A 26986-nucleotide genomic window follows, 5' to 3' on the forward strand; every position below is an offset into this window, starting at 1 on the left:
TACCCTTTATATGCAATTGTTCTTTTCTCTTCTCTCTCACTTTCTCTTCACCTCCTTTGTCACATAGTGGACTATCAACGAAGCCACTAACGTCGTTGTAACCTTTGGAAGCAGTGGTTCTTCTCTATCCTCTCTCTCTCTTTCACTCTCTCTCCTCACCTCCATGACCTTCTCTCCAAGTCTCCACTGTTCATAGTTCCCCTTGTTTCCTCCTCTTCCACCAAAAGAGAGAGGCATTTGAATGAAGGTTTATGATTTGCAAAGTCCGATGAGTTGTCAGATGAGACGAGCTTATTCTAGAAAAAGGGTCTCTACAAAGTCTGATGAGGCGGTGACTGCTTTCATCCTCGATCTCTGTTAAGTTGTCGGTGGTGAAATTGCAATATGGGTTTTTGGCTTTGCTTCAACATGAATGAGAAGGAATCCATAAATAAATAAGGAGATCGAGGCACATATATCAAATACCTTACACAAGCTATGAATTGAATAACAGATATGGGTTTCAGATTTAATAATATTCTTCAGAATCCACTTGACTATAGTGCCACAGTCCACTGGACGATGATCTTCCTTGGTACAATTCCAACAGAAGCCATATGAACATTTGCACATAACATCATGACTCTCACTACCAACAACATAATCACAGCCTGGTGTAGGACACCATTTGGTCTTCCTATTGTCTTCAATATAAGACCTAAGTAGGTAACGGGAATATTTCTCCTTTATTTTCATAGATGCCAAAATGCCAAAATGTTGATCATATCTTAACCAATAGTAGCACCGCAAGATGGATCAGGACATTACAACATCAAAGATTCATCATTTATTGAGGTGCTAATATAACCTATCCAAAATCGGATAAATTTGGAGTTTTGTTGTTGCTGATGCGATGCACAAAATTAGATGAATTTGGAGTTGAAAAACACATAGAAGCAACCCAACAATTTCCCAATACGATCAAATGGATTCCAATCAGTGAAATGGGGAGAGGTTTTGGCTTCCACAGTTTGGTTCCCACGGATACCAATCAGTGAAACGAGATGAACATCTGAATCACCTTTAACCATTTATGGGAGGTGTGTGACGGGTCTCTTCTCGTTGTAATCACCATGGACTTTGACAGGTGGCTGGCCAAGCCTCTGAAGGTCCAGAGAGGACAACGGGGAAGAGGGGGAAAGAAATGAGAGGCGGGAGAAGAGGGCCAACTCCCCTAAGAAACCCTAGGGTTAGGGTTATATGGTTGTGTCTCCCGTGGGGGAGAGTTGCTTTCCTTTTATACACGGAATCTTGAGACTACCGGGAGAAGATCTCAAAAGAGACTTTTCCCTATTATGAATGGGGATCTTTATCCTCACGTCAGCTATCAAGCGAGTTTCACTATGGTTTCGCCACGTGTCTAGCAAGACTCCTTAGGGATAGAGTTTCCTTTCCCTAAGGATTCTTAAATAACACGTGTCAACACCCCTTCATCGGTTATTTTGTAGCCACATTTCGGGACTTTTGATTGGATGATGTGTTCAAATGTCTCTGTAAGACATCTTTGAAGCGTTTGTCACGGCTTGCCACGACTATGCAAATTGCCTACGAACATATATTGTTGGCTTTGGATTTGTTTATGGCTTCCATTGTAGTTCCGGTGATGACAATCAAATGGATACCAATTAGTGAAATGGGGGGAGGCTTTGGTTTCCACATTTTGGTTCCATGAATACCAATCAATGAAATGCGATGATCCAACATCTGAACCGCCTTTAACCATTTATGAGAGGTTGCGCTGGCTCTCTTCTTGTTATAGCTCTATCTCGCCCTCTATGACTTTGCTTTATATAGGTATAAGTTGTCCAGAGATTCCAACTATTTGCACTGTAAAAAGCTTTCCAACTTTCGCAGGAGAAACCAACCTAAATTGGAATATAGTGTCTCATTTCCCCCCTTTTTTGTTTGCCTACTTTTTCGTTGTAGTGAGATTAGATTAACTCAGGTCACCTCTCCCAAGTCACTCTGCCTCTGAATCCATTCAGATTCATGGATGTGATTATGTTCTCTACTCGATGAACGTAGTCTACGATAGCTACAACTGCAATTCCATCAGTTGATTTTGTCGAACCACAGAGGTTTGAATTGAGAGACATTAATACTTCATTTTGAAAATTTGAAGGAGAATAATGGGTAAAATAGTATTTTTCATCTTTCCATTAATAGAGGTTAATGACAAGGAGGTTTTAAACAATTGCCATAAAACTTAGGGATACTCTAAGTGCAAACAATAAGGGTAGAGTTAGTCAATTAGCTAAACCATAAAGGAAGTTTAAGAAATTTGCCCATAAAAAATATGTTATTGAAAAAAAGTTCAAAAACATTTGTTTTGTTTTTTTGTTAATGTAGTAATTTCAAAAACAAATGAAAACAAAGGCATTCATTGTATGATAAAATTGTTATTTGTCCATTGTATGATAAAATAATAATATAACACTAAGAAAGAACATTGATTTTAGAAAAAAAAACAACTACTACAAACAATTATGTTATCCATAAAATAATTATGTAATTATAGTTCATTATAGTGAATATATATTACAAAAATTATCACCATACCTAGTCCGCTATCTATATGATTCTTTAATAAAAGTTTACCAGTCTAAGGCCATGTTTGGGAGTGCTTAAAAATAAGTGCTTATTTGGGTTGAAACCACACCATTAATCACTTATTAGTGTTTGGAGAATAAGCCTGAATTAAGTGCTTATTTAACAAATAAGGGCTTATATTTTAAGATCAAATTTCCAGCTTTTTTTAAGTGCTTAAACAATAAGCACTTATTCGATTTTTTTCAACCAAAACTATCTCCACTTAGTTTTATAATTCCATTTATGCCCTTCAAATGTAAAAACATATGGCTTCTTCTCTAGAGTGTTTCTTCTTCATTTCCCTTTGCAACCAATGGTAGCTTCTCCACTACAATTGAGATTGAGCTTCTGAAATCAAGGTAAAATCCTAAGTTCTCTGTGCTAACTACTTCCAAATGCAAAAACTCTACGAATTAGAGACAAATTAGTTGCATAAACAAGAGGTCTTCTTTTGTGATTGTAGATCGAGACAATGGTGCAAGGAAAGAGAGTGATGGGGACCGTGAAGTGGTTCATTGGGCATAAGGGTTTTGCATTCATTACTCCAAAAGAGGGAGAAGATGTCTTTGTTCACCAATTGTTGATCCGATGTAACGGTTACTAGACCCTCTTGGAGGGTGAGTAGGTTGAGATTGTGATTGAACAGGGTGAGGATGGACGGTTAAAGGTGGTTGAAGTGTCAACACTGGGTGGAGGAAACGTTTTGGGAAGTGGTAGTGGAAGAGGGTTTTTTGGTGGAAGGGGAAGAGGTGGCGGTTATGGTAGTTTTGATGGTGGTGGGCATGGAAGAGGGGGAAGGAGTGGTGGTAGAGGAGGTGGGAGTGGAGGGTGATGGTAGTGCTTATTATAATTGTGGTCAAGCTAGTCATCTTTCCAGGAATTGTAATCAGGGAAGTGGTAGTGGGAGCTACGGTAGGGGTGGTTTTGCTGCTTGTTATAACTGTAGGCAAACTGGTCATCTTGCCAAGGATTATAATCATGTTAATGGTGGTGGTGGTGGAGGCTATGGTGGGGGTGGTGCTGATGCTTGTTTTAACTTTGGTCAAACTGGACATCTTATTAGGGATTATGATCGAGGAAATGGTGGTGGCAATTGTTGAAAAATGGGGTCACTAAAAATTTGGCGGAGAAGCTCAGAGGCACGTCTAAAGACATTGTCTTTAGAACGTTATTTGCCCCAACTCAGTTTCACTGAGTTTGTTGTTGGGTTACAAGCAAATCTATTACTAGGATACAATAGAGCCTTGGGCGAGAATCTGCAACCAACAAAGTTGAAGAGTCCTCGAAGAAACCTTATGTGAGACTATAGCAAATTGGACTGAGAGAGAGAGAGAGAGTGAATTTTGAAAATGTGTGTTTGAAAAGTCTGATTCATGCTCCTTAAATAGTTTATGAAGATGTATGAAGAAAAGGTAGGTGCTGGTTCAGAGAAGGCACCTTGAACACACGATCGAATCGTGATTGTTGATCTCATCAACGATGATCAACAGTCAGCATTGCACCAAAACCAAATCCGCCCTTCGCGAGCCATGCAGGTGCGAGCAAAGTGCGCCTCTAAAGCACCTCATTGCGCCGCACATGCGTGCGCGCGTGTTGCATGGTATCAAACCGCCATACTCTCCTCTACTAATTCTAAGAAGTGCAAATCAACTCTTATTAAAATACTGAAAACAAAGCTTATAATTTTTCAATGTGGGATAAGTTCAAAATTAGGTTTTATAAGAGAAAAACTAATTTTTCAAACAAGTGTACATGTGCGACTTCTCATATAATTGACCAATCAAACCCATTAGATTTAATCTCTTATGAGATTAAAATCCAACAACAACAGCAGTTTGAGGTCAGGCAATGGTGAAGGTTATTTTGGTGGGGGTGGTGGGAGTTGCTTCAACTGTGGGGAGCAAGGACATTTTGCAAGACAGTGCCCCAACAACAATAAAATAATGACCATCTACTTTGTTTTGCATTTTTTCTAGGTTCATGAGAACTGATGGATTTGGGGTAAATGCAAAAAGAGGGATATTGTCATGCCATGAAGTTCTGTCAAAATTTATTTCTTTTTGGATGATTCTCTTTCCTGTTTTTTGGTAAAGTCTTAGATTTGATATGCAAAACGAGGGATATTTTCAAATCTTTTTTTTGCCGATAATTGATATTAATTAATGAATGGTAATTATTAATTAGAGAACATCCCATTGAGCACATACACAAATTGGGGAGTCCGCGTTGGACCCGTGGGTGCATTGAACGAGTGCACCCTACAATGGGATTCAACCACGTCAGTTGGGTGAAAAAAATCTAAAATTAACGTTTCACATGACCGTTAACTCAAGTGACCAGTTGAACGGGACACAAAATGAACTAAAAAAATATCTCAGTTCTAAGTTCTAACCCTCCCTCCCATTTTCTGTTTCCTCTCCATCGAACCCTACCCCACACACCAGCGAGCTCAATCCACACTCGTGTCCGTCCACTTCGAAGCCACCGGCGGCGAGTGTCCGAATCTTCACTCAACTTCCAGGAAGTCGCCCAACAAAGAAGGTCGCATCGAGACGCCCAATTTGATATCCTACTCAAATTCAAAGCCACTCTTCATTTTTCTGATACACATGCCTTCCATTCCTGGACAGCGGGAAATGCACCCTGCAACTTCACCGGAGTTATGCGGTTCTGATGGATCCATGACGGGAATCAATTTTCCCAATCAGCGTTTGGTCGGAGTCCTTCCACTCGATTCCATCGGTCAGCTTTCACCCATACGGGCGCTCTAGCATGGAAAGAATTTCCTCCACGGACCCATTACACAGGATTTGAACAATTGCACTAGACTGAAACATTTAGATCTCGGTTTCAATTTCTCCGGAAGGGTGCCCGATCTCTTCTCTCAGCAAATTAGAACTCCTCAGTCTAAATGCCAGTGGATTTTCGGGTCCTTTTCCATGTAAATCACTAGAAAACCTGACCAATCTCGCCTTCTTGAGTCTCGGAGACAATCAATTCGATGCGAGTCCTTTCCCATTGGAGGTTCTGAAGCTCCGGAAGCTGCACTGGCTCTATCTCTCGAATTGCAGTCTCCAAGGACAAATTCCAACAGGTATCGGGAATCTCGTACTGCTCACAAACCTAGAACTCTCCAGCAATGATGTAATCGGTAATATTCCCGCCGATATCGTGAATCTTAAAAATCTCACGCAGCTTGAGTTATATGCCAATGGATTAACCAGAAACATTCCAGTCGGGTTAACGGGATGCATACCGCAATCTCTTGCGCTGGAAGGTTATAACGGCAGCTCCGCTGGTAGCCCCGGACTCTGTGGTCCGGACAATGGCTGCTTTGGTCCCTGTCCGTGAGACTCTGGCAATTCAGTGGGGCTCCTTACACTTGTATTTTGCTTCACAGCAGGAATTGCTGTGTTGATAGCGTTGTTTCGGTGCTTCATTTTCATAAAGAGCAAGAAACGAAATGATGAACTGGACCTGCGTTGTCAAAAGACTCTTGAATGAACTGGACCAGCTGCTCCCAGCTGGAGGTGATATGGCTTCCGGTAGATGACGGACTTAGTTGATCTGCAAAAAATGAATCAAAGAATTCGGGGTTGTTTATCCGACGAGGTCGCTCTGATGCTTAAGTTAGTACTTGGTTGCGAGCTGATAATAACTTAGAATGCAAGAGGGCTAGAGAGCAGAGATTACGCGTATCTTTCGCCCCCGGGGGGTGAAGCCTTTATATAGTGGAGCCTTCGCAGGTTTTGCGAAACAGTTTGGGATCCTCATTACGATGATGTCCATTTCCGCGTTAATTGGGGATAACGCTGCCAACTGATGAGATTCATCACTTCCACCCGAATCGGACGGGGGAGATAATGCTAGCTATTATGAGGCGTAATCCCGTAAGGCATGGAATCTGGTGGCGAGATCTTCGGGGTTGCCATGTAGTGGTCGATCAATATTACCCGAGCTAGTGCCCTTTGGATCCGACCTGGTACGAATGCCGAAGTGCCTTGGGACCGAGGTGGTCCTGATATGATCGTGCCCCGAGGTGAACTTGTCCCGAGGTGGACTTGCCCCAAGGTGGTTTGGTTATCCGAGCTCGATCTGTTGTAGACTTGGTGTGTCGGACTGAGCTGTCATCCTGCTAATTAGGTCGTGTCCACGTGTCCCCCTATGACTAGGTCGGGCCAAATCACTCTACATCAATTGCCCCCCACTCCCCGAGCCAAGGGTCCTAACCCGGTGTGGGGAGTTCATGACGAGCCAAGTGGATTTGGTTCGAGGTTCGGACAGCTAGCCAGATGAATCACAGATCGGACTTGTTCAGCTACCCGGTTCAACCAGGAAAACCCAGGTCGCATCTGGCCTACGCGCGAACGTCACATGATCTATAAACTCCGCGGATGTCAAAAAATGCACTAAATCGATTTTATCCTCAGGGGTCGTGCAACCGGTTTTCTTAGGAGCCGTTGGATTGCTTTAATCTCGACCGTTAGTTCTTGGACATAGCGGCTATAAATAGGGGGTCCGTGACTCATTTTTCTCGCCACAAATTCTGTGATTGAGCTCTCTCGAGGTCGCATCGGAGTCTTTCAGCTAGCTCTCTCTTTGTGTTCCGAGGTCGTCATTCTTTTTGATGAGTTTGTGTTTTCCTTTGTTTGTTTCTCCTTTGTTTTTTAATCATGTCTAGCTCTAGCGTAGACAGGTTTTTAGGTAGTTCTAGTGAGGTTGAGGGTGTCGTGGTGCATTCCGCGACCCCTGCTGGGGAGGTCAGCTCGCCGCTGGGTGACTCCCCTCTTCAGTCTTTAGAGGAAACTTCCATTCCCGAAGTTGAGCCATCTCGGCTCGGGGAGACCGAGGTTCGGAAAGAGGGTTTGTCCTCTAGAACGGAGGCCTCGTCTTCTTCCCGGGGTCATGATCCAGATGCCTTCGGTTCTTCTACTTTGACATCGGATAGGCTAATGTACCTAGTAGCTCACTATCGTCTTCTCGATAGCTTAGTCTTTAGTCTTCCTCTAGGTCAATATCCTTAGGCTCATGATCACCATGAGCTCACGGTCTTTGAGGAGCAGCTCGCAGCCGGGCTGCGCTTCCCGCTTCACCCTTTCATCATAGAGGTAGTCAAGTTTTTTAACATCACCATCGACCAACTACACCCGAACTCTATCTGGAATATAGTTGGTACTATCTCCTTGTTCCACACATATAATCGGCCTCTGTCCCTAGATACCTTCAGCTCGATCTGTGCGATCAAGCAAAATTCTGCTTGTCTGTGCGGGGACGTCAAACAAATCTATTACATCTCACCTCGGCCTAGGTTCAAAATCCTGTTCGCTTGCCCGAACAAGGTTCCAGCTTGGAAGAGGAGGTACTTCATTGTCCGAAATCCTGAAGGGTGGTCTTTTCCAACTCACTGGAGGGTGGCTATCAAGGCTCACGGGGTGAGCTTAGATGCAGAAACTAGGGCAGTTATCAACTCGGGGAGGGACCTCAGTCTCGAGATGAAAGATTTCTTGGCCGAGGATAAGCTTGTGCGAGCTGGTCTGAGCCCTCCTGGTAGGTTTCCACCTTGGTTTTTTACTTTAAAATTCTCTTTAATTCGCGGCTAACCTTTTACTCTTGTAGCTACCATGCCAGAGGTCAATGCCAAGGACCTTCTCAAGAGCGTTCAGAGAGGGAAGAAGTGGAAGGCTTCGAAGAAGTCTTGCCAGGAGGCCAGTCTTTCAGCCCCTGTCCCATCCGAAGTCCTTGTCGTGGAGCCGATCTCTGCCGAGCTCCCCGAGGAGGAAGTCTGTCCTCAACCCCTCGTAGTGGACCTGGATGACGACCAGGAGGAGGATGCTCAGCCTCATGAACCGGGGAGCACTTCTATACCCGAGTAGGAAAGCATCCAACCTCACAGGCCGGAGAGCGCTTCTGCACCGAGGCCCAAGTCCTCCAAGGTGAGCATAGTGACTCTTCGGCTCGGAATGTGCAAGATCAGGGATGCCGTCTTTCCTGACGAGGTCACGGAGTGGGCTAACATGTCTACAGCCATGCTCGAAAGCCGAGCTGGCGGTTATTGCATGGTGGTAAGTATCTTACTTTACATTTTATTTCTTTGTCAATTTCAAATGTACTTACCTCGGTTTTATTTGCTAGGTGAACTCCGCCATTCATTCATTAATGTGACAGTTCAAGATCCGTCTGAAGCAAGCTTGGGATGCCGAGGAAAAGGCACGACAGCTTCATCACGAACCGGACATAGCTCGGGGTGAGATACTTCGGGCCAAGAATGGAGCTCAAAGCCAGCAGGAGCTGATCTTGGTCATGACTGAGGAGAAGGAAAAGCAACAGGGACTAATCTCCGCACTAACAGAGGAAAAAATGAAGCAACAGGAGCAAATCTCAACGTTGACCGAGGTGAAGGCAAAGCTTCAACGAGAGATCGATAATCTCAAAGCGACAATCCAGGAGCGGACTAAGATCTTCGAGACAGCAATCCAAGAGGCGCGAGCTGAAGGGAGAAGCCACGCCATCGAAAGCTTCAAGGAATCCTCGGAGTTCCACGATCTCTAGGTCGATAATGGATCGAGCTCTTATCGTTTCGGTTTCATGCTGTGCAGGTACTTGGTGCGACAGAAGTTCCCCGATCTTGATCTTGGAGTCGTCTCTATGTTGTGCCTTACCCCCGAGGTGGTAGAGGCGGCGAACGAAGAGCCCAGCTCATCAGAGGAGGAAAGCGACGATGAAGTCGAAGAGGCGGGCCCCTTGGGTCAAGAGGACGTGAAAGAGCACATGGAGACCGACCCGGCTGACAGTCCTCATGAGTGAATCTGGCTTTTTTTTTTCTGTTTTTTGGATGTACGCCCCGAGGCCACCGAGCTCGGGTTATAATGAAATCTTTGTACCTACACTGTATTACTGAAATACAAACTTTTCTGAGCAATCCTTGTGCAAAAAATATTCTAAGTGTAAATGACTCCCGATCTGGACAACAAGTAAGGATAACCAAAGTAAAAATTTTTCTAAGTGTTTGTTACCCTGAACTGTCTACTTGGACTATTAGTAGGGGCAACTTTACGTAATGAACGCCATGGCGAGCAACATTGCACGGTATATACCCGACCTGTCCACGCACAGATTACTCATTTAAATCTCGGTTGTCCCTAACGAGCCCAACTTGTTGATATATGCCAAAGTGGGCTACACATCGTAGGGCTCACACCCGAGCTGTCATCTTTAGGCATTAGAAGTAATTTGTCTATGTCGAAGAGGTGACTATGACTTATATGCCCATGCCGAGGAGGCGATTGGGACTTGATCCCGCATGCCGAAGAGGCGACTAGGACTAGTTCGCCCAAGCCGAAGAGGTGACTAGGACTTATATGATGCCGATGTCTTTTATCAGCTCGACACTTTTAGTCCTTGGTCTTTTGAGAGTGACTCGCAGTCTGCTCTCCAATTCAACGATCACAGGTAGTATCGCCTTAAATTGCTGATGTTCCACGCTCGAGGTACTTGTTTTCCTTCTAAGATTTCGAGCTCGTACGTACCTTCCTCGAGTACCCGCTTTACTCGGTAGGGACCTTCCCAATTCGGTCCGAGCTTACCGACACCGGACTCAGGCACCATAACTTTCCGAAGGACCAGGTCTCCGACACAGAAGTGCCGCTTCTTGACCCGAGCATTATAGTACCTAGCCACTCTTTGCTAGTAGGCTGCGGTCTGGATATATGCGAGGTCCCGTACTTCTTCCACCAGGTCGAGGTTGGTACGGAGCTCGTCATCGTTTGCCTCTTGGTCATATACCTCCAGGCGTAATGTAGGCACCTCGATCTCGGTTGCGATTACCGCTTCCGTGCCATAGGTGAGGTTGAAGGGGGTTTCACCCATGACGGTCTTCACAGTAGTTCGGTAGGCCCATAAAACACTAGTTAGCTCGTCTACCCAAAGTTCTTTAGCTCGGGCTAAGCGGGCTTTTATTCCATAGAGTATAGCTCTATTCGTGACTTCTGCCTGCCCGTTTTCTTGAGGGTATGCCACTGAGGTGAAATTTTGCTGTATCCCCATCTCAGCACACCAGTTCTAAAACTTGATATCTTCGAACTGCTTACCGTTGTCAGAGATAAGCACCCGAGGTAGCACGAAGCGGCATACTATATTCCTCCAGAAGAAGTTTTGTATGCTTCGGGCTATCATTGTTGCTAGGGGTTCCGCCTCCACCCACTTTGTGAGGTAATCCACTACTACCACCAAGAATCTCCTCTGTCCTGTCGCTGGCGGAAATGGTCCAATAATGTAGATTCCCCACTGTGCGAAGGGCCATGGGCTGGTGAGGTACTTCAGGTTGGGGGTGGATGTTGGCGGGCCTTTGGCATTTATCGCACTTCTTGACAAGCTTGAGTGCGTCTGCCTTCATCGTGGACGAGTAGTACCCCTGTCGTAGCACTTTCTGGGCGAGGGCCCTACCCCCCAAGTGTCCACCACACAGGCCTTCATGAGTGTCGCGGGGAACGAGTTCGGCCTCTGAGGGTCACAAGCAGCGCAAGTAAGGGAGCGTGTAGGATCTCCGGTATAGCCGTCCGTCTATCATGATGTATTTGGTTGCCTGGCGCTCTACCCTTCTGGCTGCATTGAAATCTGCAGGGAGGGTCCCGTGAAGCAGGTAGCTCGCGAGTGGGTCAATCCAGCTTGGCTCTCCTTGTGCAACAGGAGCGACCTCTTCTGCCCCCCCAAAAATGCTGGGCTGAGGTAGGTTCTCTATATACACGGTCCTCATGGTGTTGCTGCTCGTGCTAGCTAACTGGGACAAGACATCAGCCTCAGCATTCTCGGACCTTAGAATCTGCTTGATGAAGTATGACTGGAAGCTACATAGAACTTCCCTGACCTTGGCTAGATAAGCAGCCATGGTGGAGTCGCGAGCTTCGTAATCGCCGGTGACCTGGTTGATCACGAGTTGGGAGTCGCTGTAGATGACGACGTGTTTGGCTTGTACTTTGTTCGCTAGAGCGAGTCTAGCTATCCGTGCTTCGTACTCCGCTTCGTTATTGAATGCTACGAACTTGAATTGAAGTGCATACTCCAGCTTCATCCCGCTTGGCCCTTACAGAACAATGCCGGCTCCGCTTCCTTGTTGATTAGATGAGTTGTCTACATGGAGGATCCAGGGGCTCCTCGTCCCAAGTTGGCCTTGCTCTAACCGGGATTGGTGCCGCACTGGTTGAAGCTTCCTCTTTGGGCTCGAGCTCAATCAATTTGGGGACTGCGTTGCTGAAGGTGCATTCTGCAACGAAGTCGGCCAAGGCTTGGGCCTTAATCACTGTTCGAGGCTCGTACTGGATGTTGTACTCGCTGAGTTCGATGGCCCACTTTGTCAGTCTGCCAGACACCTTGGGCTTGAGTAAGATTTGTCTAAATGGTTTGTTGGTGAGAACGGCAATGGTGTGGGCTTGGAAATACGGTCGAAGCTTCCGAGCTGCTATGACCAATGCGTACGTTAGTTTCTCGATCTCTGGGTACCTTGTTTCTACGTCTTGCAAAACATTGCAGACATAGTAGATGGGTCGTTGAACCCGATCTACTTCTTTTTATCAGTACTAAGCTGACCACCTCATCACTCGCGGAGAGGTACAACTTCAAAACATCTCCTTCCTCGGGTCGGGTCAAAACCAGGATCTAAGTAATTTTTCAGCTCGTCGAAGGCGAGCTGACATTCTTCGGTCCTGTCAAAATCCTTACTTTTTTTAATTGCCTTGAAAAAGGCAGGCAGTGATCTGCCGACTTGGACTTGAAGCGGCTCAGAGTAGCTACATGACTGTTTAGCCTCTGAACCTCCTTCAATTTATGAGGTGGCCTCATATCTAGGATGGCATTTATTTTTTCAAGGTTGGCTTCGATGTCATATCGGTTAACTATGTAACCCAGGAATTTACCCGAGGTGACACTGAAGACACACTTGTTAGGGTTTAACTTCATATTATATTTGCGCAAAATTTCAAAAACACAATGCAAATCATTTATTATACAATTTGAAAATTGGGTTTTGACGACTATGTCGTCTACATAACACTCAACCTTGTTGCCGATCAACGGCTCAAAGATTCTATTTACAAGTCTTTGGAAGGTCGCCCCAACATTTTTTAGTCCAAAGGGCATGACCTTGTAATAGTACAATCCTAGTTCGGTTATGAAAGCCGTTTTTCCTCGTCGGCAGGGTCCATCTTGATCTGATTATATCCTGAATACGCGTCCAGGAAACTCAACAACTCGTGCCCTGAGGTCGTGTCCCCTAGACGATCGATCTTAGGGAGTGGGAAACAGTCCTTTGGGCAAGCCCAATTCAGGTCGGTATAATCGACGCACATGTGTCATTTACCGTTGTTTTTTTTTACCAGAACGGGGTTGGCTACCCAGATCGGGTAATGGACCTCCCTGACGAAATCGGCTGTGAGGAGCTTCCCGACCTCCTCGTCGACTATCCTCTAGCGCTCCGGGGCGAGGTTGCGTTTCTTCTGTCTAACGGGCCTGACAACATGATCAATATTTAACTTATGAGTTATTATTTTTACATCTATACCGGGCATTTCTGTCATGGACCATGCAAATATATCTAAATTTTTAATTAAAAAACTTACCAGCTAAGAACGAAGAGGTTCCTCGACCGATGCATCGATCTAGAGAGTCCTAGTTGGATCTTCTGCTGAAACAGGTACGTGGATTGTCTCTTCTGTCAGTGTAGCTCACTCCTCGGTGTACTCCGTAGGTCGCTCTAGCTCTAGGTCATCCGCTACCCCTACTTCGAAGTCCGTGGCTTTCCCTTTGAGGGCGGCGACATAGCATTTGCGAGATTTGAGCTGGTCGCCTCGTGCTACCCCTACTCCGAAGTCCGTGGGGAACTTAATAGCCAAATAGTAGGTGGGCACCACTGCGCGAAGTGCGTGGGTGATGGGCCGACCTACAATGGCATTGTATGGGGAGGGAGTCGCGACCAGTAGGAAAGTGTGTTCGAATCTCGCGAAGTTAGACCACGTGCTAACCTTCACAGGTACTGAAATTCGCCCTAGGGGCCTGACTTCTTCTCCGCTGAAGCATACCCGAGGAGTACTTGTGTGCTTGATGTCGCTTTCCTGGAGCTGGAGCTTGTCGAAGACGTCCTTGAACAAGACGTTAGCCGAGCTCTCTGAATCCACTAGGACGCGCTTAACTTCAAAATCGTTGATCCTCATCTTTATGACTAGCGCGTCATCATGGGGGTATTGAATCCCGTGCGCATTGTCTTCTGTGAAGAATATGGGATCTTCGAGCCTTGGTTGCTTCAAAGGATTCTGTTCTTCTCGTTCTATTTCGCGAACCAAGGTCTTCCTTGCTGCCGAGGTGCAAGCCGCGACAATAGAGCCGCCAGTAATCATATGGATTTTACCCCGCGGATCGGTCTCTCTTCGGGCAGTTGTCTCTGCGACTGCTCACTCTGTTTGCTACAGGACTCAGGAGCATCTCTCCTTTGCTCCCCCTGCCAATCTGTTTGATTTTTATTATTTTTTTGTACAAAATTTTTCAAGTATCTATGACGGATGAGTTCTTCAATCTCGTCGCGGAGGTTTCTACAGTTTTCGGTATTGTGATTGTGATCTCTATGGAAATGACAGTATACATTTTTGTTTCTTGTGTTGGGATCTCCCCTCAACCGTGGTGGCCACTTCACATAAGAGGCATCCTTGATCGCCATGAGAATCTCTCCCCACTTCGCGTTGAGGGGCGTATAGTTCATTCTTTCAATCGGAGGAGTTCGGGAACGCTGATCTAACTTGTTCCTTTCCCTGGCTGGTGACTTGCTCTTTCTTCGCTTGTTGTCCCCGTTGTTTGAGGTGTCACCTTCTCGTTTCCTCTTCTTCGCTGGATTCTCACTTTTCTGGTTCATCTCTTCTTCTATCCCGATGAATCGATTAGCGAGCTTGAGAAGCTCGGTGATATCTTTGGGCTTGTTGGCTACCATGTGCCACTTTGACTCCCTGTGAGTGATACCTCTCTTCGCTGCCGTGAGCCTTACAGCGGGATCTAGATCAGGAATTTGTATACAAGTGTTGTTGAAGCGTTTTATGTAGCTTTGAGTCGACTCCCCTTCCCTTTGGACTATGTTGAGGAGGCTTTCCTTTGACCTCGGGCATTTCTTGTTGGTGATGAAGTGCGAGGTGAACATTTGCACGAACTGCGCCCAACTCTTGATCTTCCCGGGCGCGAGGTTCCTGTACCACGTGCGAGCTACTCCTTTGAAGGTCGTAGAAAAGGTAACGCACATGTAGGATTCATCAGCCCCAGCTAGGTGCGTCTAGGACTGGAAGGAGTCTACATGATCATTCGGGTCGAATGACCTGCCGTACTTGTCCAGCGGAGGTACTTTGAAGTCCTTCGGCATTGGGGTGGCTAGGAACTCAGAGGACAAAGGAGATGGTACAGAGAGGTGGGGAGCGGTCTTCGTGGTTCCCGAGCTCGCCTCCTCTTTACCTTTAGGCTGTTCGGACTGGCTTGGAATTGTAGCTTGGCGTGCCTTACGACGCCGCTTCTACTGCTTCTTGACTGGTTCAGCATTTGTGCTGCTAACTTCGGTGTGATCGGGTACGGTCCGGACTTGGGATAGTTCAGACTGCTGGTGCTGGCTGCTGTGGACGGAGGGGCCTCGCCTGGAATCCGTAGCCAGAACTCCGAACCGATTCCCCGCGAACGGACCTTCTTGACGCGATGGCCTAGGTGAAACGGCCCTGGTGGGCTGAGTATCTCCCAATCTGTTGATGTTCTTCGAAGCAAGAGGAGTAATCTGTTTATCCCTCCTGCCGCGAGACGAGACTTGGCTCCCAAGGGGATGTGGAACCTGGGAAGTCTGTCCTCGGCGAGAACGACGAGTGTTCTGATGGTGGGATCTGCTTTGCTGTGGGGCCGGATTCCGAGGTGGAACTGGTTGCTGATTCTACGGTAGTGGAGGAAACTGTTGATGATATTGCTACTGGTAGAAGTGATGCAGGACCTGCTACTGGTACTGTTGGAATTATTGGACCTGTTGCATTTGGACCTGAATAGTCCGCATGCAGTGTACCAGGTCATCAACCTGATTTTGCCCGATTGCAGGGGGGATTACAGAGGGTTCAGCAAAGGTTGCACCCACCGTAGGAGGGAGTGGCGCATCCACTAGTGCTATGACTCGAGGCATGTTCAATGTTGGAATCTCATCTGCAGAGAGAGGCACATTGAACTGTTTGATACACACGATTGGGACCTGAGGTTGCCCCCCGGAGACGTTCGTTTCAACATTTTGTCCGGTGTTACTGGAGGATGCCATGGATGCTTTTTGAGGTAAAAGGCTTCTTGTACTGAATCCCACAGACGGCACCAAATGATGTAGCGCAATCCGGCTGCTCCCAGCTGGAGGTGATCTGGCTTCCAGTAGATGACAGACTCAGTTGATATGCAAAAAGCGAATCAGAGAACCCGGGGTTGCTTTCCCGACCAGGTCGCTCCGGTGCTTAAGTTAGTACTTGGTTGTGAGCTGGTAATAGCTTAGAATGCAAGAGGGCTAGAGAGTAGAGATTACGTGTACCTTTCACCCCCGGGTGGAGCCTTTATATAGTGGAGCCTTCGCGGGTTTTGCGGAGCAGTTCCGGGATCCTCGTTACGATGTGGTCCGTTTCCGCGTTAATTAGGGATAATGCTGCCAACTGATGAGATTAATCACTTCCGCCGGAATCTGACGGGGGAGATAATGCTAGTTGTTACGAGGCGTGATCCCATAAGGCGTAGAATTTGGTGGCGAGATCTTCGGGGTTGCCATGTAGTGGTCGGTCAATATTACCTGAGCTAGTGCCCTTTGGATTTGACCTGGTATGAATGCCGAAGTGCCTTGGGACCGAGGTGGTCCTGATGCGGTCGTGCCCCGAGGTGGTTTGGTTATCTGAGCTCGATCCGTTGCAGACTTGGTGCGTCGGACTGAGCTGTCATCCTGCTAGTTAGGTCGTATCCACGTGTCCCCCTATGACTAGGTCGGGCCAAATCACCTTACATCAAGGATATATTGAATTCGTTAAAAGAGGAGAATTTGATTGGGTAGGGAGTTTCAGGGAACGTTTATAAGGTGATTCTGGGGAACGGGAAAGAACTGGTGGTAAAACACATATGGAATTCAAAATCCGAGGGTCGGAAAAGAACACAAAATTGTATTCAAAAAATAGGTACAGTAATGCTCTCTTCTCAGAGTACAAAAGTATCAGAAAATAAATTATTGCTCTAATAATCATTACTTTTTTATATATCAAACAAATGCTCACAAGCGCAAACCGGAGTACATAAAGGATAGATTTCGGGGCGGGAACGAGTTTTGGAATTTTACAACATGTATGGGTATAGATAAGGTATGGTATTAAGCCAAATCTGATGCAGATGCTGTTTATTCATATTATAGTTTATATATATTTTTATATGTCTTAATCAAATAATTGAAAACTTTAGTATTTATTCATAATATTTTACTTATTTATTATTTATATATATAACAAGAAATAATAGGAAATTAAATGTGAATTTTAAATCCAATCTACCTTATCCTTGAATGCGGAGAAGGTTTTACCTTGAGGAATTTTACTTTTTAAAATCCAATCAATTACAAATTTTGAAATGAATACGGGTTGAGAGACAGGTATAATGTAGAATTTACAAAACCCTCCCGAGCCTATCCCTTGCCATCCAAAAGATGAGAAATGGATATGAATACACCACAAAGTAAAGCGTATACAAGCCTTTAAGAAGCTGTTCTATCTATCCGTTACCATTGACCTACCACCCGCCACCAAATGTTAATTTTTTTTATTGATTGTGTGCAAATAATATATTAAACTTGGTCAAAACCTAATATCGGGGCAATGATCCCCCGGTTGTTTGTTAATCTACACGATTAAAACTTACAAACTGCAATAATTATACAAGTCATAAAAGACAAGGGAAAATAAAGTGGGCATTGTGACAATGATTGATTAACTGATTAGTATCGCCTTTTTTTCTTTGCATGATGTAATTTATTTAATAATCTTACTTTAAAGACGAGGGTTTTACCTTGTCAGCTTGTAAGTTGTAACGTGGATTGTCAAGGTCCTGTTTGCATTATAAGGTGTTGTTGCCCTCTGTGCATTTGATCATCCTCATCATATCAAACATTAGAAAAGGAGTCACTCCCTTTTCTTATTCTTTCTATATTCTATTCTATTATATTATTTTATTATTACGGCTGTACTTTTTTCAATTATACTCTATTACTAACCACGCCTTACAAAGTAGGAGAGTGAGATTCCTTGCTCCATTAAGAATCTAAAATTAAGGGAGACTAGAGAAACATATGGGTTTAATAATCTGATATTCTAAAACGCAAATTTACGGTGCACGATTTGGTTGTTTTTAGCTGGATGATAGTTGGGACTTACTCTCCTTAGTTGGTCGGTTGAACTAGAAAAATATGCTTTTAACTTACTTGTTTTTAGTTTGTAAGTAAGAGAGTTAGTGAGCAATAATTGTATATACTTTATGGTGTTAGAGTTGGAGTTTTTATATAGGCGAATTACCATGGGTCTTACAAAATACTTCTGATATCCTAAGTCTGTATTGCCAAGAGGCCGTTCCGTATTTAGAAATGGACTTTGTATGAGTTGATAAGGTTTATCAAATTTGTTCAATCCAGATGGGATAAGGATAAGGCTTGTGGACGTGCGGCATGATCTCGGAGAGATCGAAAACAACTGGCTAGCTTCTAGAACCTCGGTCTTAGCCGAGATGCTTGATCTTGACTACGTGCTGATAGATCAAACCATCACAAGTTACTCAGACCTCGGACTTGGCCAAGATGCCAAATATACCCGACTAACCTAGTTTGCTGTGGTAGCAGCGAATGCTAAATCAAAATCTATGTCATTAAGTCTATCCAAATTACCCCTCCTCACAAATTAATATCGTTTTTTATGGCAACCAAATGACACGATCCATTTAATAATGCTCACCAAACGAATATCTAGAGAGAGAGAAAGCTTGTATGGGCCCGTGAGATGAAAGACAAAGACTGAGAGATCGAGAGCAAACATGGGCAGAAACGGAACAGTGGGAACTGGCAAGAGGAACGGCTCTCCCTGTTCGCGATATGACCGCTGAAACGTTACCTCACAATCCCACATGTGCATAGCTGTTTCCTGCATGCTTTTAATTTATTTTATTTTATTCACCGCAACTGCTTGATTTAATTATAATTATAATATAATAAAATAGTAATTATAGTTGTTCTTAATTTATCTCTATATTGCTTGTTTATATGTCAATTGTTTGGTGATGGACTTGGACCCACCGTGCTCTGTCAGCATTTTGCTCGCTGATTGCAAATAATTGCTGGTTCCTCTGTCGCTAAATTCGCTATTACTTGTAATAGAGTAACAAATGGTCTCACTTTTCAGATTTTCTTTTTGACACCATTGTAAGAGATGTAACCGAGATTAGTCGTTGAATGAATCTGCCCCGAAGGACCTCCAAAAAAAGAGAAAAAAATTCTTCCACCCAATTGATTTATCATTTTTTTTAAACCAACTCAGAAAGCAGACATTGAATTAAGTAATCATTATTGACAAAACGATGTCTGGTTGCTCTCTATACATACCACCTAGTTATATTAGGCCAGGTTATGAGCAATCTCATTCATTTGTCTCTATTGATATGATTTATAGATACCACCCAATTTCGATTTACCGATTCTTATTAACCTCTCTTCCGAATGCTGTTCTTTCCGGTAGAAACTGAATCTTGATGACCTTACGACTTTCGAGAGAAGGTTTTTTTTTTTTTTTTTTTTTTTTTCTGACGTGGTAGCTGTGTCGGCGGGGGTGTTAAAAGGGATAAACGAGTGGCTAAAAAATTATAGGAGAGAGGTTGGTTAAAATAGTGTCGGTGGTGTATTAGGTATTTATTTATTTATTTATTTATTTTTATCATATTTACCGAAGAATGCTCGATAATTGTAAAGAGAGGGATTGTTCGAAGGAACAAGAAAGAATAATAAGGGATGCAATACTTTCGGTGGATTCGCAAAGAAGGCCCAAAGTTTTCACTCCACAGGCATTACAGCTCAAACCGGGGAGCTTCATCTACAGTGACGACGGCTTCCTTTTGATCGCCCGACGACTGAGTTTTATCGTCTTCTGCTCACAATAAATAGAACAAAAGATCGGATTTTTGATCTGAGTTTGGGAGGAGAAGGGCAGATCTGGAGCAAAATTGGGACTGTGGGTGTGGTCTCTTTGTTTTGAACAATGGAGGCCAGTGCCGGTTTAGTTGCAGGTTCTCACAACAGGAATGAACTGGTCGTCATCCGTCGAGAGGGAGAATCTGGCGTAAGTTCAAGGATTTGATCTTGAAGATTGAAAATGATGAATTCTTTTTTGTTGGTCTTGAAGAATCCGGCATCGCGGATTCTTTGCTTGGTTTTTGAAGAATGGAGAGGTTTTATTTTGTTGGTGTTTATTTGTTGTTGCAGCCCAAGCCGTTGCAGCCAATCAGTGGGCAAATCTGCCAGATTTGTGGGGATGATGTGGGACTTACTGTCGATGGAGAGCTCTTTGTTGCCTGCAACGAATGTGCTTTCCCAATTTGCAGGACTTGTTACGAGTACGAGCGTAGAGAAGGAAGCCAGGTCTGCCCACAGTGCAAAACTAGGTTCAAACGTCTGAAGGGTGAGCTACTTCGTCTTACCAAGATCTTTCAGCCATTTCATTCTACAACATTTTCCCCTTTTCTTGTAATTGTTTGCTTGTTTAAAGAGCTTGGAATTTGCAGGATGTGCTAGAGTTGCGGGTGATGAAGAAGAAGATGATATCGACGACCTTGAGAATGAATTTAGTTTTACCGGAAGGGACAAACAGGATATGCAGTATCTTGCAGAGGCCATGCTTCAGGGGCACATGAGCTATGGCCGAGCCGGAGATGCAGATATGCCTCAAGTAGCTCATACAATACCACAAGTTCCTCTGCTTACCAACGGTCAAATGGTAAATCACCTGTGCAAATCCGTCTTTTTTGGGGCTTCAATTCCTTTAGGAGATTGTTTTTCTATACCAGTTTGTCTTGGATTTGTAGCTATGATTACCCCCTATTCTCTTCCCCATCTCTTTTAGCGTTAATGCATACACATGCAGAAGCTATCTCTTCTCAGCTGATTGAATTTCTTAGACGGTCTTCATGGATGATGGATCTAATATATTTTTTATCGATGGGTTCTTCACGGTTCTAAAAAGATTTCTTATAGAATTATTGACATGGGTGATTGTAGGTTGATGATATACCTCCTGAACAGCACGCTTTGGTCCCTTCTTTCATGGGTGGCGGAGGGAAAAGGATCCACCCCCTTCCATTCGCAGATCCTAGCCTTCCAGGTGCTTTGACCTGTGTCCTAAAGAACTTTTCTTTTATTTGCTTTTGTTGCCTTGCTTCATGTTGCAGTGATGGCAGCTGGATAGTTATTCTGTGTATTGTTGCTGTAATTCTATCTATTTTTAGCTTAATCTTATTTGCTCGCCTGGTGTGTTTTCCTTTTCTTTCATTTATAGTTCAACCTAGATCCATGGATCCATCGAAGGACTTGGCTGCATATGGTTATGGAAGTGTGGCTTGGAAAGAGAGGATGGAGAATTGGAAGCAAAAGCAAGAGAAGTTACAAGTGGTGAAGAATGAAAATGGTAGCAAAGATTGGGATAATGATGGTGATGGGCCAGATCTACCGCTGTAAGTGCTCAATAAACACTTCTGGCATCTGATAGTGTTAATGTATTGGTCCCAATGGTGAAGTGGATGGTCCATTTGCATAATTGGGGACTTAACATAAATTCAGTCCAGTAAGTCCATAAAATTCTGCAGGATATAGTCACTCTATGGATTATTTTGTGGTAATTATCATTACAAATTTTTTTTTTCTCTTGATTATTTAATCATTTAATTGATTAGGAGGATTGGGCTTTGACCTAGTTATGATAACTGGGTTCCATAGCTGGAATCCTTTCAAACTCTATATAATCTTTAAAAAGTTGATTTTTCAAAATTTTAGTGATGCTTTGAAATATTATAATTTTTAATACTTTATTTTCTAGTATTTACTCACTTTCTGATTTGATTAACAAATAATGGTAATGACCATGCACTTCTTCAAGCAAGTACAGTTTTTAATTCTAAACTTTGGTGCCTTACTTTGTCTTTTATCAGAATGGATGAGGCTAGACAACCACTATCAAGGAAATTGCCAATTCCATCAAGCCAAATCAACCCTTATCGCATGATCATCATAATACGGCTTGTAATTGTTGGGTTCTTCTTTCATTACCGAATAACGCATCCAGCACCTGATGCATATGCATTATGGCTCATATCTGTGATATGTGAGATATGGTTTGCAGTTTCATGGATCCTTGATCAGTTTCCGAAGTGGCTCCCAATTGACCGAGAAACTTATCTAGATAGGTTATCGTTGAGGTTAGTGATTGGCTAAATTCAGTGTTCTTGGTTTTGTACACATACACCCAAATGTGGAATCAGAGTTTGTTACTAGTGCCTGAGTTTTTTCCTCCTTCCTTCTCAGGTATGAGAAAGAAGGCCATCCGTCTCAACTCTCTTCTGTTGATATATTTGTGAGTACGGTAGATCCATTAAAGGAGCCTCCTCTTGTCACTGCAAATACTGTTTTGTCCATTCTTGCTGTGGACTACCCTGTCGAAAAGGTTTCCTGCTATGTTTCAGATGATGGTGCTGCTATGTTAACATTTGAAGCATTGTCTGAAACATCTGAGTTTGCACGGAAGTGGGTCCCTTTTTGCAAGAAGTTCAATATTGAGCCACGAGCACCTGAATGGTATTTTGCTCAGAAGATTGATTATCTCAAGGATAAGGTCCTGCCTTCATTTGTGAAGGAGCGGAGGGCGATGAAGGTAACAATATCTTTGTTAAATATAATTACTCTAAGTTCACCACTAACAATGTTTTGGCTTGTAGAGAGAATATGAGGAGTTCAAGGTTCGGATCAATGCTTTGGTTGCTAAGGCACAAAAAGTCCCTGAAGAAGGGTGGACAATGCAGGATGGGACTCCATGGCCTGGTAATAATGTCCGAGATCACCCAGGCATGATTCAGGTATACATATTGAGTTTTTTTTTGGCTAATTTCCTTATGCAGGATTGATGTTGTTCTAATGTTACTTTTAGGATCCACTCCAAGTGTTTCCATCTTGCACATTGCTTTTTATCAATAAAGTTCCTTTGGTTACTAAGCAAAGAAAAAAAATCTAATCCAGGTATTTCTGGGTCAAAGTGGGGGGCATGACACTGAAGGAAATGAACTCCCTCGCCTGGTTTATGTCTCTAGGGAAAAGAGGCCTGGATTTAATCACCATAAAAAGGCTGGTGCCATGAATGCTTTGGTGAGTAACCACCCATCAACAATTGGTCTTAATGAATTCTGGTGTTGATAAAAGTTTTCTAATTCCTTGTTTTCTATTTTCCCCCAATAAAATAGGTCAGAGTCTCTGCTGTGCTGACAAATGCACCATATCTATTGAACTTGGATTGTGATCACTACATCAATAACAGTAAGGCTCTCAGGGAGGCAATGTGTTTCATGATGGACCCTTTGATGGGAAAGAAAGTTTGTTATGTTCAATTCCCACAAAGGTTTGATGGTATTGATAGGCATGACCGATATGCTAATCGGAATGTTGTATTCTTTGATGTAAGCATGCAATCCTGTTTTCTTTTAATGTTTTATACACTACTTTTGTAATCAGCTGTTTGTATTCTCAGATAAGTTAGTTGTTTCTAGAAAGAACTAACGGACAGGTCTCCTGTACCAGATTAACATGAAAGGTCTAGATGGGATTCAAGGACCTATTTATGTGGGGACAGGATGTGTATTTAGAAGGCAGGCACTCTATGGTTATGATGCTCCAAAGACAAAGAAGCCACCAACAAGGACATGCAATTGTTGGCCAAAGTGGTGCTGTTGCGGATGCTGTTGTTCTGGGAGGAGGAAGAAGAAGACTACTAAGCCTAAGTCTGAGAAGAAGAAAAGGGGTTCCAGAAATTTACCACCTGCATATGCTTTGGAAAGTATCGAGAAGGGTACTGAAGGTAAAATTCTTTTTCCTGTTTGATGTCATTGGTATCACTGATATTATTTTTTAGTGATGATTAAAAGTTTGCATTTAGGTTCTCTTTCACTTGTTTACCCCTTCTTCAAAATTCTACGCAAACAATTAAATATACCATGCATTTTAGGCTATTTGAAGTAATAGAGACATGCTGATCTTGTGATTTCACATGTTCAGTTCCTGCTTCATTAAGGGTTAAGCCAAATCCAACTTGGCAAAAGTCAGCCAAATTGATGCCCTTAAAAATGACTTCGCAAAATAAGTGTTGGCTTGCAAGTCATTTCTGAAGTTTTTGAAGATTTTCACAGCTCACTTTGGCTGTTTTTTTGTGTCAAATCCTGTTGCAAATTGTCACCTCTACCATTGATCTGTTTGAGGGGACATTACTTGATGTAATGGTAAAATCTGAGGTTGGCAAGCATGAGAATGTGGGTTTGAGTCTGAGTGTGGTCAATTTGTGTGAAAAATAGGACTGTACCCTGTCTACCCCTCCTAAGACCCCAAGATAGCTGGGGCCCACATTGGGTAATGGCCTTTTCCCCCCTCTTTTTAAATACTGGTGATCAGTTTGGTTGTCTCATCAAAATGGTCCATTATTTGATTGTCTTGGGTACTTTCTATTTACATGCCAAAGAACTGGACTGTTGACAGTCATCATCCAGGTTTTGAAGTTGATTTGGGAGATGCATACATTTGCAGTCTGAAATTGTAAAGTTATATGAATCATTGAATCCATTTCAGCAGCTGCATGCGGTCTTTATTTATAAAATCACATTCATCTTTCCTATCCTGCCAGTTATGGTTCTCTACGATATCATTTCCCCAGCTATTGGTTCCATATTTTGTTATTTGCTTTTGGTTTTGTTTCTTAACGTGGTTTGACTTCTTATGCAGGGATTGAGAGTGCAAAATCAACTGTGATATCTGAGGATAAGTTAGAAAAGAGGTTTGGCCAGTCTCCTGTGTTTGCTGCATCCACCCTTCTTGAGAATGGTGGGACACTGAAAAGTGCAAGCCCTGCATCTCTGCTGAAAGAAGCCATTCATGTCATCAGCTGTGGCTATGAAGATAAGACAGATTGGGGAAAAGAGGTAATATCACTAGTCGGCTACTTCTCTAGTCATGTATATAGAGTTGGTTGTCTGTTTTCAGACTTCACATTTACTTTCTACTAAGCATATATTCTTGTCAGGTTGGTTGGATCTATGGTTCTGTTACAGAAGATATCCTTACTGGTTTTAAGATGCACTGCCATGGATGGCGATCAATATATTGTATCCCACCTAGGCCAGCATTTAAAGGATCAGCACCCATCAATCTCTCTGATCGTCTTAACCAGGTCCTTCGATGGGCTCTTGGTTCTGTAGAGATTTTCTTGAGCAGGCACTGCCCTATATGGTATGGATATGGAGGTGGTTTGAAATGGTTGGAACGTTGGTCTTACATAGGTGCTACTGTATATCCGTTGACATCAATTCCACTGTTGGCATATTGTACCTTACCTGCTGTGTGCTTGCTCACAGGAAAATTTATCACACCGGAGGTATGAAACTTGTCATTATATTAGTGACAGAACACATTGCTTTAATTGTACAATCCACTGTTTTTTAAATGTTTCTATCCTGTTTCTGCTGCAGCTTAGCAACATTGCAAGTTTATGGTTCATATCACTTTTCATATGTATTTTTGCTACAAGTATCCTGGAAATGAGATGGAGTGGTATTGGTCTTGATGACTGGTGGAGGAATGAACAGTTTTGGGTCATTGGAGGTGTTTCTGCACATCTTTTTGCAGTCTTCCAGGGACTCTTGAAAGTATTGGCTGGTATAGATACCAACTTCACTGTGACATCAAAGGCTGGGGATGATGAGGAGTTTTCAGAGCTATATGCATTCAAGTGGACCACATTGCTTATCCCTCCAACAACACTTTTAATAATAAACCTCATTGGGGTTGTTGCTGGTATCTCAAATGCAATAAACAATGGGTACGAGTCATGGGGTCCTTTGTTTGGTAAGCTCTTTTTCTCTTTTTGGGTGATTGTCCACCTCTATCCATTCCTCAAAGGTTTATTGGGCCGACAGAACAGGACACCCACTATTATTATTGTCTGGTCCATTCTGCTTGCTTCTATCTTCTCCCTTTTGTGGGTCCGGATTGATCCATTCTTGGCCAAGTCGGATGGCCCTGTACTAGAGGAATGCGGACTAGACTGTAATTAGCAGGTATGTAAGCATCCGGCCCTTGGGGGTCAATGGAGAACACTGGAGCTTAATTTGGTGACGTCTCGTTCGCATTACATGAGCCATGATGGTTGTTTTTTTTTCTGAGAAGAAACGAGACTTTAGTTTGGTGAGGTTCTGCAATCTGTAGATAATGTTTGGGTTGTGTTGGCAATATTTTTGGGGTGGGACGAAAGACACTGCTTTGGGCGAAGGGAATATAAGATGGTCAAGCTCTTCTCAGATCTCACCGCTGTGTAAGTTTATTTTGTCAGAGATTATTAGGCAGTTTCACAGAAGTGCTTCTTGATTCTTTATTAGTTTGCTGAAAACGAGGAAGAGACAGAGGGGTCAGCCACATTGTTAGTTTGTTACCGCTGTTGTTAGTTGATCTGGTCTCTCTAGATTTTTCTTTGCAATAAGCGCAGGCATTTACCTGCATTATGTAACAATGATAGCCAGAACTAAGAAAGGTTTCGTAAGTTGGGGCTTATTTTCTACTGTTACATGGTCAACGTCTGATCCTGCTGGCTATGGGATCACATGGCAATGCAGTGGAAGGTCAATAGAGTCATGAATTTATGGCATTGTCCTAGTGATTAGCTGTGATGAGTTTGCTCTATGATTATGCTTCGGGCATGGATACCACCAGTTCAGAGATACTTCAGTCATTGTCTCATTGGAGGTGTTTGCAAGTAATAGGGTGGATGATTCCTCATTCCTCTTCAGGTAATTTTTAGGGTTTATACTGTAATAAGAATCAATGTGTTGAAAAAATAAAAAAAGAAAAACGAACAGATTTTGTATTTTCTTCGAGTTAGGATCTACAAGTTGCCACTCATGGTACAGCATGAAAGTAAATCGTTTACACATGCATCGCTACGTAAGCATCATACAGGACCACAATTCATACCAACCTTGTCGTGAACCGGGATGGTCTGTCTGTCTTTCTTATTTTATTTTA

The 26986-nt window shown here is 43.5% G+C and overlaps 2 protein-coding genes across 2 annotated transcripts; both read left to right on the top strand.

Annotated features, from left to right (window-relative positions):
- The first annotated feature begins 3100 nt into the window (after positions 1-3100).
- Positions 3101-5801, top strand: LOC104606944 (uncharacterized). The gene is given in 3 exon segments (XM_088890413.1): positions 3101-3456; positions 3506-3723; positions 4474-5801. Coding segments are annotated over 3 exon segments (705 nt in total). The 3' UTR covers positions 4605-5801.
- A 13811-nt stretch (positions 5802-19612) lies between these two features.
- Positions 19613-26828, top strand: LOC104606920 (putative cellulose synthase A catalytic subunit 5 [UDP-forming]). The gene is made up of 14 exons (XM_010272352.3): positions 19613-20006; positions 20150-20345; positions 20449-20660; positions 20942-21044; positions 21219-21393; positions 21868-22134; positions 22241-22586; positions 22651-22788; positions 22949-23074; positions 23170-23382; positions 23504-23780; positions 24695-24891; positions 24993-25343; positions 25438-26828. The coding sequence occupies exons 1-14, from the start codon at positions 19926-19928 to the stop codon at positions 26020-26022; spliced, it is 3267 nt and encodes a 1088-aa protein (XP_010270654.2). The 5' UTR covers positions 19613-19925; the 3' UTR covers positions 26023-26828.
- The last annotated feature ends 158 nt before the right edge of the window (positions 26829-26986 follow it).

This window comes from Nelumbo nucifera, chromosome 6, assembly GCF_055504915.1.
Source record: "Nelumbo nucifera cultivar China Antique chromosome 6, China Antique-T2T, whole genome shotgun sequence".
Taxonomy (NCBI): domain Eukaryota; kingdom Viridiplantae; phylum Streptophyta; class Magnoliopsida; order Proteales; family Nelumbonaceae; genus Nelumbo; species Nelumbo nucifera.

Coding starts and splice junctions, on each gene's coding strand:
- LOC104606920 (XM_010272352.3), top strand. CDS start 19,926: ATGGAGGCCAGTGCCGGTTTAGTTGCAGGTTCTCACAACAGGAATGAA. Junction 20,661..20,941: donor TGCTTACCAACGGTCAAATG/GTAAATCACCTG, acceptor GGGTGATTGTAG/GTTGATGATATACCTCCTGA. Junction 25,344..25,437: donor GAAAATTTATCACACCGGAG/GTATGAAACTTG, acceptor TTTCTGCTGCAG/CTTAGCAACATTGCAAGTTT.